General features: G+C 40.4%; 1 protein-coding gene across 4 annotated transcripts in view; it reads right to left on the bottom strand.

The window, feature by feature from the left end:
* Positions 1-22,596, bottom strand: part of tab3 (TGF-beta activated kinase 1 (MAP3K7) binding protein 3) — a 95,977-nt gene that overhangs the window by 37,189 nt on the left and 36,192 nt on the right. For 2 of the 4 annotated variants that reach the window (XM_067992799.1, XM_067992801.1), the window contains exons 2-4: positions 9,573-9,768; positions 3,639-5,154; positions 870-1,030 (exon numbers count right to left, since the gene is read on the bottom strand). In XM_067992799.1, coding sequence (XP_067848900.1) covers positions 870-1,030; positions 3,639-5,154; positions 9,573-9,674 — 1,779 coding nt within the window. In that variant the 5' untranslated portion in view covers positions 9,675-9,768. Of the gene's footprint in view, positions 1-869; positions 1,031-3,638; positions 5,155-6,134; positions 6,250-9,572; positions 9,769-22,596 lie in introns of those variants that run through there. The other 2 variants (XM_067992800.1, XM_067992802.1) reach the window with 2 other exon arrangements.

Genomic DNA, 22,596 nt, shown 5'->3' with positions numbered 1-22,596 from the left:
CCAAAACCTCAATGCAGATTTTTTTCCCCCAGTTTCCAATTACCAGCTCCTTGCTCAAACGGGCCTAATGGCCTCCTTCTGTGCCATAACCATTCTATGATTCTAAGTGGTCATTCACCATCACTTGGACTTGACTGATTGGCTGGCTGAATGACATATTAGCTCAGCATCAAAGCACTTCAAACCTTCCCTTAGCATCAACATCATCCCAAATACCACTTTCAGTTCAGAAAGGTTATTTAACAGCTTAAACTCTAAAAAGGTGTGAAAAGTGAACATTTTATTTTTGATTCCTCCATTCCTACCCATACCCGCTTACACCTACCTCATGTTATTTGTAAAATTTTCTGCTTGGTTTTCATATGATGAGGTTGTTGCAGTGCACCAAGGGTATTGTAGTCCAATAATGCAACCCTCAGAAATTGCTAACAGCAGAGCAGAATGTAAGCCCCATAGAGCAGGGGAAACTTTCTGGAAGAGTTTTTAAACCTATAATGGCTAACTTTACAGGCAATTTTACTTTTTAAAAAAAATTATATGGCATTTATTTTGATATAAATTTAACTATTTTCTATGTACCTGAATGTATGAGGAAACAACAGTCTGTCAAACAAAAAAAAAATTGAATATGAGTGATTGGTACCTTTGGGAAAAATTGATTTGATGGTATCCCAGCAATTGTTGACTTGTAATATTTCCTACCTGTCACACCTCCCCATCCCCCCCACTGTACAAGATACTTCCAGTTGGATGAGTCAGCTTAAGATATAAAAGACCCATAGAAAGTTAAAGCATGCTCAATCTAAAACGTACAAAGTCTTATTTACTTCCCAAATAGACAGCAAGCTGCAATTAAGTAATGGGCTTACTGTAGGTATTGACGTGTTGGAGTTCACTCTCCTCAGCCGTCGTTGCATTAAATCATATTCCATTTCATTCACCTCAGCCTTCAGCTTCTCCAGCTTTTGCTTTTCCAGGTTTAGCTCTTTTAGTAATCGCTCCATTCGGGCTCTCTGATGGAGCAATAGTGCTAAAGACGTATTGTAAAAATCAGTCACAAAGCAGAAAAACTGACATGTAGTTCAGATGGACAAGTATTATAAGCACTGCTCGGTAGAGAAACGATGCATATTAAACCAAGGTTGAATAGATAAACCCAAGCTATTTTTCATAAGCATTCTCTTTGCTTTCTTCTCCCCAACAAACAAAACGCTGAAAACGAAGACTAGTCGCCCAATTCAAAATTGATCCTTCCATCAGTGACTCAGGCATCCAGAATATCAAGTACATCTAAAATGAAAATTTTCTTTGTACGTTCCGGGGTCATTATAAAAATAAATGTCAACGGCTTACTATGTATAGAGAAAGGAATTTACTTTTAGCAGATTACTCATAACCCTCTTTACTGACAGCACAGATAAGAATCAGTGTCACAAAGATGCAAAGACAGCAATTCTTGCCAATGGAGACTACAGTGGGGTTATAAAATGATTAAGACAGGAATACACTGTAAATTATCACATGTTGTATCAAATAATTTTCACCTGACAATCTTAGAGGGGTTGCATTCTGATAATCTCTTTACGGTAACATTCCGTCCATGGGTCCTGCATTTAACTGATCGCTACAATTAAACTTTGCAAAGATATTAAATCTAGTCAAGCTATAATTTGTAATTTGCAAAATAAAGTAAAAAGTACTTTTTTCAGATGAAAGCTTAGTTTCAATATCGTAATGATCTTATTTTTGTCTCAATATCTGATCCTGTATTTCAGATACTGAAGTACTATTGATTCTCTCCCAGTAAAATATCTGATTTTAAAATCAAATCTCCCAGTACAAAAATATTGAGCCCCAAACACTGCTACCATAAGTGGCAATTTCATAAAGGAGCTGTGTTCTTCAATTTTGGTCAAACTAAAGGAGGTTTTAAGCATCTTCCTAAATCATAACCATGAGTTACTTACTATGAGATCCAGGGATAGTTCAGCTATTCAAAAATCTACAATATTGGCAAAATGACATCAGTAATTTAAAAAGAAAATTGTACTACAATTATATAGCCAGTATCCGGGTAAATAAATGGAGTTTTAATGATTCTAACTGACAATCACATATTTTGGTGCTGCAGTATGTGTTACTGTAAAGAGAAGCATTTTGTTCCCCAACAGTGAGTAGCTATTCTCAGTTCTACATTTGTAGCCTTAGGCCAGATGCAATACAGAAGCTATTTCAACAAACTGTTCAAAAATCAAATTAATTCTACAAGTAAGGAAGACCTATTAACTTACGCATAACTTCGACACTCAGTTGAAGTTTTTCCTTACCAAATGGAACAAACTCTTCGTCACCCATGAGCAATTAAAAGCACACAGGATGGTTTAATAAAGCTCCAGTTAAGTGAGGTGCCTCAACTCCAGAATTTTGTGGCTACTATCTTGACAATCTCTTCAAGCTAGATCAGCCAAAAGTAGAACATAAGGCAGGGAATAGGAAAAGGCTCTTTGGCCCAGCAAATCCATTCTGCCAAACCACACACATTTCCTCTAATTTAATGTCTTTGTGACTGCTAATTCTGCAATCATAGTCAAATAATCTTTGTTCAAAATTATCCACATCGTTCATTTTAAATACCTAAATTAGATCCCCGGCTCAGTCTTTTCAACAAATCAAGTTCAGCTCTGCCATCTTTTATAAATATGATGTGGAGATGCCGGTGATGGACTGGGGTGGACAAATGTAAGGAATCTTACAACACCAGGTTATAGTCCAACAATTTTATTTTAAAAATCACAAGCTTTCGGAGATTCTCTCCTTCGTCAGGTGAGTAGTCCTATCTTTTATAAAGCTCTAGAATCACCCTTGTTTACTTTCTCTGATCTCTCTCCAATATCTTAACTTCCTTTTGAAGTAGGGTCCCAAAATTGCGTTGCCAAAGTGTTAAAATAATCCATTCCAACATACAACAAATGGCCTCTGATTGTAAGTTGGAAAAAGTTACACTAACACTCGTTGACAAGGTTAGATTTAGAATATTGCAGGCAATTTTCAGCATCCTCTCTTCAAAAAGACACTGGCATTTTAGCACCAAATCATAAAGTTAGCACATGGTCATAGTTATTTTTGTTAGGTGAGGGTATCAAGGGATATGGAGCTACGGCAGGTAAATGGAGTTGATGTACAGATCAGCCATGGTCTAATTGGATAGAGGGGCTGAATGGTCTACTCCTGTTCCTATGTTCCCATATTTAATTTTCTACCACAAAATCATGTAACCTCTTAACACCAGTTTGGCCAATGTATGAAAATTAAAACTTTTTTTGTTTGCGTTACATTTGGGATCCAAACTCATTTTTAAATAACATCCTGTTGAACTATGTTATTGAAGCTGCATTCTGTAACTTATTGAAGAAACCTCTCTTTTAGGCTGCAACAAGCCTATGAATTTTGTTCCTGATTTACAGTGAGGGGAACAGCTATGTAGAATTGCTATCAAAACTAAAAGGGACAGCATGTATCCAAATAATCTCAAATCATTGCCTTATATCTCATATATGGAATAAACTGCAAAGTTTAATCCATGCTCTTGCAGTACAATGTATAAAAATTTCCAACTTTTGTGGAACAGTGTACTGTACCTTGAGTGTAAGCATAGTCATCTGACCCTGAACTTGACTTTCTCCGCTGCTCCTCATTTCGTTTGTCGACACTAGATCCAGTTAGTGCCGAGATTGGCTGTATAGGTTCTGGGGCTCCAGGATGCTCTCCTTGATAATCAACTAAATTCAAGATGCTCCCAGGGTCAAAAGTAGGCGATGCCACACCTCGTGAAATTGAAGGTGGCCTGTTTGGGGAAACTGTAATTTTGAAGGTGTATTTAGTATTTGGCTGAGTTACAACCACACGAGGAGAGTTCACTTGGTTACTGCCAACAGTTGTCGACCTGGGTCGTGACGGTTGATGGTGAATATACGTGGGTGGTACACTGTACACTGGCTGCGGTTGAACAACACTCATTTGTCCCGACATTCCTCTTGACGGTGAGCTAGAAGGTGAATTTGTGGCAATATATAGCGTAGGTTGACTCCGTAAAGCAGGCTGACTGCTTACAGGGGACGAACTTCGTGTAATGTTGGCACCAGATCTTTGGGGCGTTTCCAATTTGATTTCTATCTGGTTTTTCATAGGACCTTTGGACAATCCAGACACAGAATAAGGGATATAGGACAATGGCAGATTGCCTTGTTGTGGATAATTCTGTGGAGGCTGGTACGGGAGGTGCGTCATTGTAGGAGAACTAATAGGCATGAAGACATGGGAAGTCTGATGACCTTGTTGGTTGGCTTGTACCTGATGCTGTGGAGAGCTGTAGGGCGAGCTGAACTGTGATGGAGGTGGTGAACGAAATGCTTGCTGAGGAAGCTGTGGCTGCTTGGGAGAATACTGAGAAGGCTGATAGGTCTGCTGTGGTTGATAAACAGGTGGAGGATGATGATTATATTGTGGAAGAGGGCACTGGCTAGAAGTCCAAGCTGTGTTCTGAGGAGTCTGTCGTCCAGATGCTGGCCTAATGTAAATAGAATTACCAATCCCATAGGGAGTATTCTGCATCTGTGATGGACCACCATGTATGTGCAAAGCAGTAGGAGCAGTCTGACCAGATGGTATGTTCTGTGACAAGGTTACGGTAATAGGATTCATGGTGTATCGAGGTATGGGCTGATATGTTGGAGAAAGACCTTGCATAGGTGATGCGTTCATGCCTGGTTGAAGGGAAGTTGGTTGTTGAGATGGTGGGGGAGGAGTACCTGTATTTCGACCCTGGTCACTTACAAAGAAAGGGTTGTAGCCAGATGGATTAGCTACGATTGCAGGGGCAGAATGTGGTTCTTGTATTAGTCGCACAAGTTGTTTACCACCTCCACGTTGAGGCTCGATGTGGCCATCACTTGTGCTATGGACCAGCGTTCGACCCCCATTCATTTGACCACCATCCCCTGTCTGGTATGTTGCTGGAGGCTGGATACCCAGATTAATCTGTAGCATGTGGTTCCTGCTCATTCTGGCATCATCAGGGCTGTGGAACTCCCCATAAAGGTATTTGTTACTCTCTTGGGCAAGGGCCAAACAACAGGCTTCCAGATTATTGTTATTCTTAATTTAAAAAAAGAAATTAAATAAATTAAGGAACATTAGTTACGAAGGCATTATTACAGTTTCAAACATGCACAATTTTAATATGAATCCAATGCATAATGAGAGGAAAATATTTATCTTGTAACAAGCAAAGTAATAAACTTAAAAAACATAAGGGTTGTTAAAAGTACTATACAATGCTATGATGGGGAAGAGGAGTGTGTTAACTATCCTTTTTGACTAAGAAGTCGCGAGAAGAGTTAAGCTCATCTTAAATTGTGGCAAATGCTACATGTTAAGCATTGAGAAATGAGAAGTGGGCTTGTGAGGATGTATTTTCAATAGCCTAGCCATTTGGAAAGAGTGCAGCTGAGGCAGGAGGAAAGAAAAAAGTCACTCAAGGTTTTCGCACACAAGAGTGGCATGCGCAAATGTCAGACAGGTAAAAGTTAAGTGGGCTGGTGGTGCGCGGTGGGCTGTTTGCTGTTGGGAAATAAAATCTTGTGCATGTCAAATATAACTAAAGAGCCCACACTACTTATTGCTGGGAATAGTCTTAAATCCCAGCTTAGCAATACCCACAGAATGCAGGGAACATTCCAAAATACACTTTCGCTCAAATAGACGTTAACATTGTAATTCATACAACTTATGTACTTTTTAAAACTTTTCTTCCCATAAGGTTGCGACTAAAGCTGGGATATAGTTCCACGAATGCTGGCTACCCCCTGGTACCTCATTCTGAACACCATTCTTCATAGTTGATGCGAACAGTGAATGCTGGTAGGCTATTCAACCACAGGGGGCATCACAGTTAAGTCTCATCTTAGCTGTACACTTTCCAGGGGTCACTGGATAGCAATCAGAAGTAGGAACCCTGCAGATTGTTCTCCTCTCTTGCCCAGCTAGGAGAAAAATCCAATTACCTAGATCAGCTAAATTAACAGAGACCAGGAATCAAACCTGGAACCTTAATCTGTACTGCTCAGGTACCTTACCATGAGGTGCATTTCGTCATTGCACCATTGGGAAGCACCACCTCTGCGAAGGAATGGGAATGTACCACCAGCGCCAGTTCAATATCCTCTCAACAGCATGTTCAACTTACAAAAACTCAAGTTAGAAGAAAGAGCATCTATTATAACTCTTGAACCATAACTGTATTAAACAATGCAAAGTTCTTTTTATGTTGGCCAGCAAACCATAGGAGCCAAAACATAATGCTTTCAAAAATATGCAAGCTGATATTACAGTCTACAAACCAATTACAGATCATTTTCAGAAGTGTTACCATTTAATAAGATATATGGTTTTCCATAAATCAAAAATTATATTCTTCATGCTTTGCATTTTTTCTCCATATAGAGTATCAGTGGTACTATTTAGTATTTCAGGATGTGAATGTTGGGGTTACTGTAGTAGTTAGTGGTATACATTGGTGAGTCACTCAAACAGAAAAGTCCAGGAGGTTACAACACAGACCTTTTACCCCTCGGACCTAGATTCCAATCATTCCAGGCTGATGGATCATCACAGTAACCACAGAAGGGTGAGGTTTATTCCAAGATAAAATGAGTATGGCCAGTTTTCATTTAAATCCTGGTATGCATGATTCCACTATACAAATTGCACACCATTCAGTATGAGACCAGATGCCTCGCTCAGAGGACTTAGGGTGTGGAAATAGAAAATGTCACACTGGTGCAATATCAAGTGCTTATATAAGGTTGACATTAAGGTTATTCATTGGGGGAATTTTGAAACTGCATCTGGGCCATGCTGTGCTAATCTGAAATATTTAGTGCTAATAGTAGATTCAAAAAATGGAAAACAAACTTTCATCTCTCCCAATACCAGGAGTTCTTCACCTGGACAAGTACAAAATTCCCCCTTCCCCCACAGGAGGGCAGAATAAACCATGTACCAGACAGGTTCTTCTACTTCTGTGAAAGAAGAGTCATAATGAACTCCCATAAACATATGATCACTGGTGCAATATCCTACATTGATCCTGTAAGATAGTGTGTGAAATAGCCTGGTACCAAAAGCATTCACAATAAATCAACTTTCAAACTTGCTATATTTGGGTTTTCAACATTTACAGTTTTGATATACAAAATTATACTCCATCAGAAAGATCGCTGAAGAGTTACAGAATGAGAAAGACATTTGCCTGAACAGCTAATTGAACATATTTAAGGATTATGCCTGCAGTTATTAACCATTGCTTTCTCACTGCACAGAATGCAGATCTGCAATCACACATTGTCCTCTCATACAATCTTTTCTCTTATAGCCAGTTATTATTAAATTCAAGCATTTTCTTCAAATTCAACAATGCTGTCAGCAAAAATGCTTTGTCCAGAATCAATCTGTCTTGTAATAGAAACATTGTCCTCAAATTACTTATCTGCACACACCAAAAAAAAGTGACGTGTTTACACAGTTACTTCTATCAGTGTGTTTATGTACATTTATGTTTTCTTTTTAAGGCCATGGTCACTTTCTTATCACAGATTTTGTCCTACAAGTGGAAGGTGCAAAGCTTATTCCAATATATGTTCAGAATTCTGGGGGCACATAAGTCTGAGATCAGAAAAGGCTATTGGATTCCATTGACGCTTATCCCCTAGTCTCTTAGCACAGCACCCAACTGTATTTTGAACACCAACACAATTGCCTCTACTACCCAAAGTGTTCCTGTGCTAATTTAATTCCATTCACTATATGCTTATGACCCACATTTTGACCCATGTGCAGCTTAAGTTTAATGCTGTTAATTTAATTTGCCATTTGTATGTCCAATGTCATCAATTTAAATCCTTTTGCAAATCTTTAGTTACATCCTTTGTCTTCACTGCTCTTAAATTTATGTATTGAGAAAATATGACAAGCTTACAATTAGTTTAGGTATCCTGGTCAATTATGTAGATCAGAAATAGGGCTCCATGCATCAAGCCCTGTAGGACTCCACCCAACATTCCTCTTTTCCCCCAACCCAATGAACACTATGCCTGTAATGAGAAGGGTTTCCTATATTTTGTTTTAAAATCAGGTCCTTATCTACTCCCAAATTTGGTTCTGAATTCCTGCGACTTTTGGTTAATTCAAAGTCCTTGGTGTGGAATTTTTTCCAAAGGTGTTCTGAGGTCTAAATCTATACCACAGGGAGCACCACAACCTTCTTCACCTGTGATGTGGAGATGCCGGTGATGGACTGGGGTGGACAAATGTAAGGAATCTTACAACACCAGGTTATAGTCCAATAGTTTTATTTGAAACTGTTGGACTATAACCTGGTGTTGTAAGATTGGTTACATTTCTTCACCTGTGACATCCTTAAAAGAAGTCTAATTAGTCTGTCATGTATCTTCCCCTTTTAAATCCAGGGGGTTGTTTAAATTAATTTACTGCCACATACTTACTCCACCAGCCTACTCCTTGAAATATATGCCATCATCAATGTTAAGCTGATGGGTCTGTCGTGCCTGGGTTAGATTTACCACCCCTTTTTAACATAGGTAACCTGGACACCTTTCATTCCTGCAGAACCTCACTAGTGCCCAGTCATTCCACCATGATGATAGTCAATAACAAATTTCCTCCCTGGGTTCCTTCAGCAACCTAGGATATATATTCACCTGGCCCAGGGGATATTAGTCTTAAGTCTTCATAACTTTAGTATCTTTACAAAGTTGACTTTAAAATCTTCTTTGATAGAGCATATTACAGAAATTGGATAGCAAGTTATCCTCTCACGAATACTTGAAAAACTCAAATATTTCTACCTTTTTTACTTGACTTATTTTTAGTTGTAACTTCCTCTTTAACTCCTCTTTTATGATAAGCAAGAACATTATAGTATTGTGCTGAGCAAAACTCATCTCTGGGGTTTTCTTTGCACCTCGAATATCCCTTTCAACACTCCGAGTTCACGTGTCCTGTTTTTATAAATTTCTATTTTTATTGAGCTACTTATTCATCTATTTTGGTGAATGCTTTTTATACTAGTTAAAAATTATTCCACAAAGTATTTTGTTCTTTTCACTGTAAATTCTAGTGTGTATGAAAAATACAGAACATACACTAATGTGTCAGGATGCTATTAGGTTACAATGCCAGAAACAAATGGTTAGGTGACAATTAAGTCAAAGCAACTTTGCCTGCATATTGTAAGTTTTTTTTTGTTATGATTTTGGTTAAAACTACAGTAAAAGAATTGTCAAGCCCAAAACTGGAAGTCCATTGTAATCAGTCACAATAATCCTCTTTGGACAGTAAAAACTTCTAAATTTTATAGTGGCATTGAGTTAGCAGCTATGCAATTATTTAAAGCAGCACGGAATGAACATACAACTACATCAAGGTTTTATTTTGTTGCTGTCCCAAATGCAAAAGGTATTTAGCAGCTGATGGGTCCTATTTTCACACAGTACCTGCAGCATGCACTGAGACACCACTCCTTCTGGGATCTCAGGGAAGCGCTGCCGGAGGTCATGCAGCACCTGAATATCAATCTGCTGGCTGCCCTGCGCCATTGTCAGGATTGGATGGATATACTGGAACAGTTACAGGGGATGGATGTCAATGGGCCTGCCAGTGCCTACAGTCCTCCGACCCTTCTGGCATTTTCTGTACAGAGAGAGAAAGATGAAATAAAAAGTGAAAATTGGAGTGGATTAAAACAGCTGAGTTTTACTGCTAGTCAGAAAAACAGGCTAACCCCCAACCCCTCCAGCAGAATGGGTATATACATTCATAGAGTGTAAGGCCCCTTAATGAGCTGTAGCCCCAATAGGTCATTAAAAACACTTGCGTTTATGTTGCACATTATCAAGTCAAAACGTCTCAAAACGCTCGAGTGAATTACATTTGGTGTGCAGTGACTGTTATGCAAGCAAATATAACACTTAGCAAGTATTACATGCCTTCAAGGCTTTTCCCTTACCCAATGGATGCTGAACATCTAAAGGGAAAAGCAGAATTCTCTAAAGTAACCAGGTAAATGAAGCAGAATCGAATCCAGTTATTTTAAATGTCTCGATGCGGATTCGCAATGTTTGAGCAACTACACAGAAATGATGTATGTCAAATATACAGCACAATTTCAATGTACATCAGAGATTGAGGCATTACAGTGTGCATAAATAATAAGATACATCCATAGATCCATACAGCACAGCAGGAGACCATTAATGTAACCTGGCAAATTAGCGATGTCAGAGATTCATTATGGAAGCTGCACTTCTGGGTTAATTTTTAGTTACAACAGGAGGCTCACTTATTTCACATTTACACAGCACTGAAGCACTTAACGTTGACTTTACTATCACAGCACCGTGAGCAGAAAACCATTTTCACTATATGGTAACACTGCTGTTTAGCTGAAGAAAAACACAGCACTGTACATGCATACTCAACGGTGCACAGAAAGTACTGCTAAATGACATCCGGCTCCTAGTATGATTTTTGATGGGAATAGCAATGCATGGGGCTACCAAAGTCCATACTTTTAAAACTTTGTGGCAGGACTTCACACTGGCTCCTTTTATACAGCAACAGCAACTGATTCTATCCCACATTTTGGTGACGGTCAGGGGCCTCAAGAAGACCATGCACCAACACCAAACGGGCAGTTTAAAAGCTGCCCCATCTGTCTAATACTTTTGGATAAACTGCACATTAAGAAATAGTATACGCTATGCTAAAGTTAACTTCTAATTTTACGTGCGGTACTATAGTGATGGTGCAACAGCAGCTGTTACAGCCTTGATCCAACAGCTTGCATCTGTCGAATGCCCAACTGGATGCAAACAACTGTTCACATTGGGCTTATAGTAGGACAATGCCAAATGGCCATGACTGAAGGTGCATGTAAAAAGAAGCAAGAATATAGAATTGAAGAAAAATGCCAAGTACAGTGTTAATGAGCTACACTTATTTAGTATATTGCTCCCGATGAGCTGTAGAGAAAAAAATTCTTAAGCTCATATGCCTTGTCTGACTTGCTTCTTCTGTGGTACTTTTGAATCTCCTCCTGCTATTTCCATACTGTCTTTGGGGAAAAAAAAACTCACTTAAGACATTTTAGAATACAACATTTACAGCAACTAAATGATGCAAACACCATTCACATTGTACAAAACACCAGCATGGAATAGAACTGGTGATGATTTTACATGTCTGGTTAATGCTGGTAGAGTTACATTACAGTGTCATATAAATGGAACTACAATTAGATTGCATTAACACATTAAGGATTTGAAATACAATTAGTCATAGCAAACTTGAATTACATAAATTCCTGCAAATGATCCCCTCATAGCTCCAGTGTGCTACAGCCAGCAAACTCTCACGTTATCAAGTAAATCAATCAAAAATCCCAGGATTGCAATCAAATGAAGTTTTACTTGTTTGACAAGCAGATTTTTAATTATTTTTAAATGCCAAATTTATGCTGCAACTAACCAGACAACACCAAATCAGAGGATTAAAGCTACAAATTGGCAAAAATCTGGAATTAAAAACAAAAGCAATCATTTCTTGTGGTCAATTAACTAATCCACTGTAATTACCATCTGGTCCCAACTATCCCCAAAATACAATTCATTTTGAATTTAAGTGTTCTCATGAGGCAAAAAGAAAAATTATGTTCCACTGAAATTCTGCACTTCAAACAGTTGATGTCAAACAAAATTTTGACCAAATATCACATTAGAATTAAGTAAAAAGGGAACAGCTATAAAGGATGAGACATGGGAGTACAACATGGTAACTTTACAATTAGAGCTTTTGAAAATACATTCATAATTATTATAGGAGGCAAGCTATTTTATTTCTTCCATAGAGTCAAATCTAAACATATGCAGCATTTTATAAACTGATTTTGAAGTAGCATTGTCATCAATCAAATATCCAGCAGCCAACATTACAGACTGGCTATATTAGAACAACTTGGAAATGTTGTATGTATGCAAGATCTTCATCAAAGTAACAACAAACTGATTTACTTACGACATTTGAAGCTCCATACACACCTTACCAAAGGTTTGAAATTTTGAGCAGTGTGTGTTCAGAGCCAGAAAGCAGAATTGGGCAGGGGAAGCGAGGTCAGGTTCAATACGAAATCTCCCAACTCAGTAGGAGAACAAAAGGCACATTCGGCAAAGCAACAAATCACCAACACAACTACTGCTAATCTACTGTGAACAATTCCAGCTCTGCCCATGCCCAACCATCATCAAGCAGCAGTGATATCAGAATAAGGACACGTGGGTCTCAAGCCACGTACACATTTCTGTGGCATTATTCAGGAAAACTTCCACTTCAACAGTAATCGTTACACTGCTCATTTTTTGGTAATTATTTTAACACTGCTGCTCATTGACCTATAGATATCTGTTAGCACTGGAGGGCATTATTTTGGCAGGAAATTTGACCAAGTCTCTGACGAGCTTCAGTCTCAGATTAATAGGAAGAGTCGTGCATCATTTCTTAAAACATGCACGTGGTAACCTTTAGTACAAGGAACAACAAGGATGGAACTGATCTGTTGGGAAAGACTTATCACTCACAGAACAGGTTGGCATTTCAGAGAGAGTTGTCTGTAGTACAGGTTTACCTGCACTGACAAACATTTCAAGGCCGCAGTGAAACATCTACCTGCCAACCCTACCCAATGAGGGAATGAAATTCCACACACCTCAGCAAAATTTGACTCAAACACCCAGAGCACTGGACTATTTAAGTGCCTACACCTGTCAAAAGAAAACCTTCAAAGTTGCAGCCACTGCTTTGAAGGCAGCCCTGGAGGCTTTTATTACTGAGTAGCTAAGTTCAAGAAGTCATACACCTTTGCCAAGGATTTTTTTTAATATAGCAGCTGGCTTAACTAACCAGAGAGAGAGAGAGAGAGAGAGAGAGAGAGAGAATGAATGAATAAATACTAGGTTGCAGCAGCAAAGCTAAAAAGTTGTCCCTGTATCCAATAATACCACTTACTGCAGGATTAAAACCACATAGGCAACTAGTATCAGCTAACAGCCTGTCTTTAGGAGTATGCTATGCCCAGCTGAGGGGGTTTGTGAACTATATACATGAACAGGCACTATTTGTAAGGACTCGCAACATTGCAAGCGACTGCTGCGCAATAGTGGATAACTTTGCAGCAGTAGATGGCTTCTTTCAGCCAGAAAACCTGAAATGGAACAAGTACATTGACATGTACAGGCATGGTACCAGCCCCATCGTTCCCCTCCAAGTCACACACCATCCCGACTTGGAAATATATCGCCGTTCCTTCATTGTCGCTGGGCCAAAATCCTGGAACTCCCTTCCTAACAGCACTGTGGGAGAACCGTCACCACACGGACTGCAGCGGTTCAAGGCGGCGGCTCACCACCACCTTCTCAAGGGCAATTAGGGATGGGCAATAAATGCCGGCCTTGCCAGCGACGCCTACATCCCGGGAACGAATAAAAAAAAAGAGAGCTGCAATGTGCATTAAGGCCTTTGCTCTCCAAATTGTAAGAACATACTGCATCATACACATGGAAGTTCTCGTTTCCAAAAAGAGAGAAACTTTTGGACAATGTTCTTTCACTGCTGAAGATGCTTGATGTAATTAAATCGAAGTCCTTGCAAACACACCCCAGGTTTGCAAGGAAATGGGAGCAACAGTGTCAGGCGTCCTGCATAAGAGAGGATATCACAGGTGTTCTGTCAAGTGCTTGACTTGCACCAAGAGCTGCACACATTCTTTGTGACTATACTGAGGAAAGAGGCACCCCCTTCAGAATTGACAGCATATTCCAATTCAGAGGTCAAGTTTAAGTTTCCTGCTCATAAACCTTAGACAATGCATCGTTGCAACTAGCCAGGAGGGACACAAAAGTAGCTTGTATTGACTGCCTTGGTCTCCTCTTCTACCTTGTAGGTATTGGTTGGGTTCTATTTAACATTTGTCTAGATTGACTCATCTTAGATCAGGAACTCATGTAAACAATTCTACGGCACAATCTGCGACAATTCACTATAATACAAGGCCAAGAATTTCACGCAACTGCTTGCTACCATCTTGAATCTTACAGCAGTGTTTAAATCCCTGCATGCAAAAATGTTCATTGAAGAATTGTTTACTACTGCTGCACTATTTTTAGAATCACTTTGCACGGTGGAGTCCACAGGCATAAATAAATTTTAAAAATTGCACAGAATAGAAAGGCATTTCTCCATGAAACATGCAAGAATAAAACCAAAATGCTCTAAACTTGGGAGGCAAATACAGAAAATGAAAAAGAACACTAAAGACAGGTGAAATCAAAGGAATACAATTGAATATGAAAACAAACTATGAAACTGTAAAGAGAAAGAAAGTGATGACTGACTAAAAATATTCAACTTATAATTTTTTTAAAAATCCTAGTATAAATGGCAGCCAAAACTGCAAAAGTTTTGGAGTTGGTGGCCAATAGTCATAAGTACCAGTTAGCCCAGAGTCCTGAGATATAAACAGATGGAAACTTAAGTTAAAACTTCTTTAAAAAGTTACGGGGCTTTGGGGAAAGAGCAGGGGAATGGGTCTAATTGAGCTCTTTCAAAGAGCTAGCACAGGCACAACGGGCCGAATGGCCTTCTCCTGTGCTGTACCTACTATGATACTATGAAGTGGGGTAGTCTTATTCTAAAGAACCAAGCTTTGCAGTCCAAAAACGGAACCAACCGACACACTTCAATGAGCTAGCTCTGCATCATAAACCTGGGCTACCTGGTTAAGAGGCAGGCACTCAACGGTGTGTTACATCAGGTTTTACATATTATAATACTACAGTAACAGTTCACAAAATTTGAACATCAAACCTGATTTATTTTAGTTTAAAAAAAGTCAGTGATTTTTTATAAGACTCCTGGGCCTTTGTTCTCATGCTTTATGTAACAATGGAGCACACTGTAAATGCTTGCCCTGCCACAGAATACACAAGGGTGGTTGTATTCATATTTCTCCCTAAAAGACTGCTCTGCTTCCTTCAGCAAGAAGGAAGGAAGGAATACAAGCTGTGTCATTTTCCATGGTTAATCTGTGGGGAAAGGCAACCATTTAGAGCCTTCCCGCCATTGTATACCAAGGGGCTGCAATCAGGGAAACCCCCCACCCAGGGCAGAATGTAAAATTCAAATTGCTGTAATGTACCTGTAATGAATCTGTAATGTACCTGTAATGAATCATCTGTATTGAGTATAATGCAGAGACACCCCAGAGTGTCATGAACTGTAATTATGTACAATGTGTTCATTGAACTGTACTTGATGTAACCTGCAAATTGTATAATCTGTATTGTGTACATTTGGAATGTGATATGACAACTGTATTGTATGTTGTGCTACAAATTTTTATGAATAAAGTATATTTTTTGAAAAAAAATTTCCATGGTTAAGATAGTTCTACCCTCTCTTCCCTTCCTTCCAACCCCTTCTCTCCAAGTCACACAATCTTGCTGAACTTAGCAAACCACTGTTTTTAGCAGCCCGAATGGCAAGTTATTGCGACAATTGCAGGCACATTCAAATGACCAGTCTTGAAAAGTATTTCTAAATAAAAACACTACACCACTCCCATTTGGTTAAAGTGGCTTATTGACACTTTTATAGCAAACAAAGAGACAAAATACCTTGTGTTGCAATACAAAACAGGCACAGCATAAAACATTTTTTCATGAAGGTATTATAATCTTCCGCAAAACAATCTGAATTCTAAAATTTGTAAAGTTCAATTACACCATTAACTAAAACAAAATTACAAGAAAGCTGGATCATCAGTTTCAAGTTCTCAACATTGAACAGAGGACAGATTTAGCCTATTATGCCTATGACAGCAATAACCAGTCGACCTGAACATATAGCAATCTAAAGAGACAGCTTCAATATATGTCACACAACGTATGCACTGTAAGGTTTTAACACAAGTATATGTACAAAAAAATACAAATGTCAGCAAAAGTCAATTGTGCAAAATATGCTCTGTGACCTACAGCTTTATATCTTGTTGACCTAAAGCACAGTAAAATTGTACTTTAAGTTAGTGACTGCGGAGGACAGATAAAGTTCAGTGTACTATAGATGTAATTTCTAAAAAAATCAGTAGATATTCAACCTTAAAATACTTCAATTTAAAAAAGTATGTTTTTCATATTACCAGCCTTGATGTGTTGCTATTTGGTGTCCTCAGAAAAAAAATCTTACTGGCAATTTTCTCCTATTGTGTTGGTTTAATCCACATGAAAGCAAACCATTGAAGCTCCCTAAAGAACATCTGCAACCCAGAATCAGTAATCTCATTCTCCTATTGCAAAGTTTACAGAGAAACAGGGCCAAATCGCTTCAGAAAGCAAAAAAAATAAAATGGACTGATGTACTGCAACCTTTCCTCACAGGCACACTGCAATCATTTGATGGCTAATGCAGCACAACACTCCAGTCTTATAAGGAGTTGTACTTTAAAAATATTTGATTATATTTACATCATTTGAATATTTTTGTAATTTTTAAATTCCCATGGTCCACAAAAAAAGGAAAACTGCACATTTTAAAAACATATTACAGGTTATTATGAAATGTAGGTAATGAATCAGAGGGGAAAGGGCTCACCGGCCTCATGCTGAAATAAAGCTTACTGCTGAATAGGTTATTAAGGTTCATCCAACAAAATGATCCTCTTTAAAACCATCAATTTTAAGACTCCTTCATATATTTTAATTCTTCTGCTCCCAAAGTTGATTAGAAACAACTTCATATTATAAAGCACATTTCTGGAAAAATGTGGGTCATGCATGGAAAATTTGCCATTTACAAAGCAGTGTACAAAGCTAGCTGGCAACTATTTTGAAACACAAGTTTCCTGTTGGCACTCCACAATGTCTGCTGATTTCCTATCGTCATCACATACGTTAGTGCCGAACCAAACTAGGCATCCTGAATTTTACGTACCATTATCATAATGATTCACACAATTAGATATTTCAGCACAGGAAGAGGCATTTTACTCCATCATGCCCCTGCCAGTGCCATCTCCATATCTGAGCTATCTACTTTTATTACATTGTCCTGTAGTGGCCTGGCCCTTTAATATTTTTCTTCCAAGTAATTATCTAATACCCTATTAAATTACGTGAGTAACTTGACTTCAATAGCTATTTGTAGTAATGCTTTCAATATTCTAATATCCCTTCGCAATGAAAATACTTCTTTTAAACTGATCCTCCTTTATGCTTCTGGTACTTATCCTAAGTTTATTAGTGTTATCTTAGCTCTGTTGGTAGCACTCTCTCCTCCAGGTCAGCAGGTCGCAAGCTTAAGCCAAACTCGAGGTTTGAGAACATAATCTTGGCTAACACTTCACTGCAGTACTAAGGGAGCGCTGCGCTATAGGAAGTACCAGCTTTCGGATGCAACGTTAAACAGAGTCTGACCTCAGGTGCATGTAAACGATCCCATGGCACTATTTGAAGAGCAGCAAAGAAGTTCTCCTGGTATCCTAACCGACATGTATTCCTCAATTACCATTAAAACAGATTATCCGTTCATTTATCTCATTGCTGTTTGTGGCACCTTGCTGTGCACAAATTGGCTGCTGCGTTTCCCTACATTACAAGTGACTGCACTTCAGAAGTGCTTCATTGGCTGTGAAGCACTGTGGGGCATCGAGGTCATTAAAAGCTACAAAATACAAGTTCGTTCTCTCTTTACTTCCTGCTAGTGCACATTTTCTACAATACAGTTAAAGACATATCTGAAATTGTGGGAAACTTAGAGAATTAGCACCAACATATACCATTGGCAGCTATGCCTTTAGCTGCCTAGGCCACAGTCTGGAAATCCCTCCGCCTCACCACATCCCTCTCCTCCTTTAAGAACCTCCTTAAAACCCACCTCTGACCAAGCTTCCAGTCACCCCTCCTAATATCTCCTTCTTTGGCTCAGAGTCCACTTTTGACTGATTGCACCTGTGTGAAAAGGTGCGATGTAAATACAAATTGTTGTGTAAGCTGTGTTTGCCCATGGAGAAGAACCTGTAGTACCAGGCAATATTTTAAACCATTTAATTCAGAGAAAATATATAATTTATTTTGTGCAGTCATTATACAGCTTACAGAATGCTTTCAGGGTCATAACAGTTTGACTGTGTCCCTGGTGTTTTGCTAAGTCAAGCAGATACAGGATTATAATTAACACAGAGCGGGGCATTGCAGTGTTGACTTGTTACCTTATGGGCTGCTTCAGTGGCTTGAACAGAAGAAATCCCTTGCTAGTGTGTATCAAGATAGCCCAATCTTGCCCTCCTTTGGGAACAGAGAGAGAGGGAGGGGTGGGGGGAGAAAGAGAAAGAGCAGTCTGAGATGCCAGGATCATTTATGCTTCCAGTAAGGGGCTCCAGAGTTCAGGGCAGAATCCATACTTCACCCATTCTGATTGGCAAATGCTGCTCAGGTACTCCACTTGCATTTGTTGTAGGGAGTGTTGCCCTTTGTCACAGGGGAAGAATGCACGTTCTTACAGCTAGCAGTACCTTAGGTTTACCAGAATTGGGCTCATACTCCAATAGATAACTCCAAGAGACACAAGCTGTGGTGTGCAACAATTGAGAGTTTGCTCATATTCTCACACGTGAATGTGGGGGCACGACAAGAACATGTGTAGCAGTGTGTCTTTCTGATTAAAACCCCTCCAACAGTCATTCTCCTGGGAGGGATGGAATTTGAGAAGCATCCATGGAATGCCACACATTTGATACATTTTCATGAGGTGCTAGTCATCAGGGTCTGTTTCCATACCTCTCTCCATTCTTGTTCAGCTTTGATGGCCCAAGTCTTGTTCCCAGGCCCCATTCAGACTTTGTTGTATTCATTTGGAGGTGAACATAGAACAAAAGGGTGGGGTGTATTTGGGTGGACCTGTTGGGGATTGGAAGTAGACCAGAATATTTTTTTTATAAAGCAAGGCCCAGTTATCTCTTTGTCCCGATTTGCATGGAGGCAAATCTTACATACATATTCCAGTTCTGCAGCTTCAGGTGGTGCATCTACATAGCCAGGGAGGAGGATTCTTACTTTAACAGAGAAATAATTTCCTAATTGCAATAGCTTTGTCAAAGTGTCTACAGATAGTACAGCTGCAAAACGTCAAGGTAAGCTTTCAAAATGTATATTTAAACTTCATGCAGTCAGGACAGCGTGGTTAAACTGGTCTTGCTGCATTCCAATAAATGCACTTAAAAGAAAATTTGTTGGGCAGTATCACAATAGAAACTATTGCCAAAAAAGCAGATGGGTGGATAATTATGTCCATTAATAGTCTCTGGGGCATGTTCAGTACATTAGTATAGATCTTAACTCAAGATTGTACAGTGCACCAAGTAAATAACCAAAACTAAAACCATAATACTGCACTCTACTGTAATTTGAGAATGATGTGGAGATGCCGGTGATGGACTGGGGTTGACAATTGTAAACAATTTTACAACACCAAGTTATAGTCCAGCAATTTTATTTTAAATTCACAAGCTTTCGGAGATTTTCTCCTTCCTCAGGCAAATGTTTCAAGAGCTCCTTGAAGCCTACGCATTTATACATATAGAACAATACATGGTGTTTACAGACTGCCCCTGCAACTGCCCGTTGCCAAGGCAATCACCGTGTTCAGACAGAGAGGTGTCACCTGCAGAACCCCCGAATACACATTCAACAAAAAAACAAACGGGGAAAAAAAAGAGAAAAAAAAACAGAGAGAGGCAGAAACATCCGGAAGGCAGAGAGAGCCAGCAAATGACCCATTATATTAAAAACAGATAACATTTGTTCGATGGTGGGGTAACGTGTAGCGTGACATGAACCCAAGATCCCGGTTGAGGCCGTCCTCATGGGTGCGGAACTTGGCTATCAATTTCTGCTCGACGATTTTGCGTTGTCGTGTGTCTCGAAGGCCGCCTTGGAGTACGCTTACCCGAAGGAGGAGCCATAGTCATACAGAACAGAACAGACTATTGCAAAGAAGCACAAAGGAGGAGCCATAGTCATACAGAACAGAACAGACTATTGCAAAGAAGCACAAAGGAGGAGCCATAGTCATACAGAACAGAACAGACTATTGCAAAGAAGCACAAAGGAGGAGCCATAGTCATACAGAACAGAACAGACTATTGCAAAGAAGCATACCGACAACTGGACAACCAGGAACACTACAGACGGTTACCCGCAGATCCGACCAAAGAACACACCCACCAGCTCAACAAACTGATCAAGACCTTCGATCCAGACCTTCAAAGCATCCTACGCATTCTCATCCCACGTAATCCCCGCGTGGGAGACTTCTACTGCCTCCCAAAGATACACAAAGCCAACACACCCGGACGTCCCATCGTATCAGGCAACGGAACCCTGTGTGAGAACCTCTCTGGATACATCGAGGGCATCCTGAAACCCATCGTACAGGGAACCCCCAGCTTCTGTCGTGACACTACAGACTTCCTACAAAAACTCAGTACCCACGGACCAGTTGAACCAGGAACACTTCTCACCACGATGGACGTCTCGGCACTATACACCAGTATCCCCCACGATGACGGCATCGCTGCGACAGCATCAATACTCAACACCAACAACAGCCAATCTCCGGAAGCCATCCTACAACTCATCCGCTTCATCCTGGATCACAATGTCTTCACCTTCGATAACCAGTTCTTTACCCAAACACACGGAACAGCCATGGGGACCAAATTCGCACCCCAATACGCCAACATTTTCATGCACAAGTTCGAGCAGGACTTCTTCACTGCACAAGACCTCCAACCAACACTATACACCAGATACATCGACGACATTTTCTTTCTATGGACCCACGGCAAGGAATCACTAAAGAGACTACACGATAACATCAACAAGTTCCATCCCACCATCAAGCTCACCATGGACTACTCCTCAGAATCAGTTTCTTTCTTGGACACACGAATCTCCATCAAAGACGGGCACCTCAGCACCTCACTCTACCGCAAGCCCACGGACAACCTCACGATGCTCCACTTTTCCAGCTTCCACCCTAACCACGTCAAAGAGGCCATCCCCTATGGACAGGCCCTGCGAATACACAGGGTCTGCTCAGACGAGGAGGAACGCGATGGACACCTACAGACGCTGAAAGACGCCCTAGTAAGAACGGGATATGACGCTCGACTCATCGATCCACAGTTCCGACGGGCCACAGCAAAAAAATCGCATAGACCTCCTCAGGAGACTAACACGGGACGCAACCAACAGAGTACCCTTTGTCGTCCAGTACTTCCCCGGAGCGGAGAAACTACGCCATGTTCTCCGCAGCCTTCAACATGTCATCAATGAGGACAAACACCTCGCTATGACCATCCCCACACCTCCACTACTCGCCTTCAAACAGCCACCCAACCTCAAACAGACCATCGTTCGCAGCAAACTACCTAGCTTTCAAGAGAACAGCGTCCACGACGCCACACAACCCTGCCACGGTAACCTCTGCAAGACATGCCAGATCATCGACACAGATACCACCATCACACGAGAGGACACCACCCACCAGGTGCATGGTTCATACTCCTGTGACTCGGCCAACGTTGTCTACCTCATACGTTGCAGGAAAGGATGCCCCAGAGCATGGTACATTGGCGAGACCATGCAGACGCTGCGACAACGGATGAACGGACACCGCGCAACAATCGCCAAACAGGAGGGTTCCCTCCCAGTCGGGGAACACTTCAGCAGTCATGGACATTCATCCACCGACTTTCGGGTAAGCGTACTCCAAGGCGGCCTTCGAGACACACGACAACGCAAAATCGTCGAGCAGAAATTGATAGCCAAGTTCCGCACCCATGAGGACGGCCTCAACCGGGATCTTGGGTTCATGTCACGCTACACGTTACCCCACCATCGAACAAATGTTATCTGTTTTTAATATAATGGGTCATTTGCTGGCTCTCTCTGCCTTCCGGATGTTTCTGCCTCTCTCTGTGTTTTTTTTTCTCTGTTTGTTTTTTTGTTGAATGTGTATTCGGGGGTTCTGCAGGTGACACCTCTCTGTCTGAACACGGTGATTGCCTTGGCAACGGGCAGTTGCAGGGGCAGTCTGTAAACACCATGTATTGTTCTATATGTATAAATGCGTAGGCTTCAAGGAGCTCTTGAAACATTTGCCTGAGGAAGGAGAAAATCTCCGAAAGCTTGTGAATTTAAAATAAAATTGCTGGACTATAACTTGGTGTTGTAAAATTGTTTACAGTAATTTGAGAAGACCTCCGATTCACCAGCTGTAAGATTAGTTTGTGTGTCTGAAGGAAATATTGTCTAACTAGGGAAGTACAGGGTTGGGGGGGGGGGGGGGGAAAGAGAGGAGTTACTGCAGTAACCGATGCATTCTAGGGACCTCTCCACAAGAGTGTTG

This window comes from Heptranchias perlo, chromosome 11 (genome assembly GCF_035084215.1).
Source record: "Heptranchias perlo isolate sHepPer1 chromosome 11, sHepPer1.hap1, whole genome shotgun sequence".
NCBI classification, from domain to species: Eukaryota; Metazoa; Chordata; class Chondrichthyes; order Hexanchiformes; family Hexanchidae; genus Heptranchias; species Heptranchias perlo.
The sequence above is the reverse complement of the archived record's forward strand: the minus strand, read 5'-3'. Positions and strand labels throughout refer to the sequence as shown.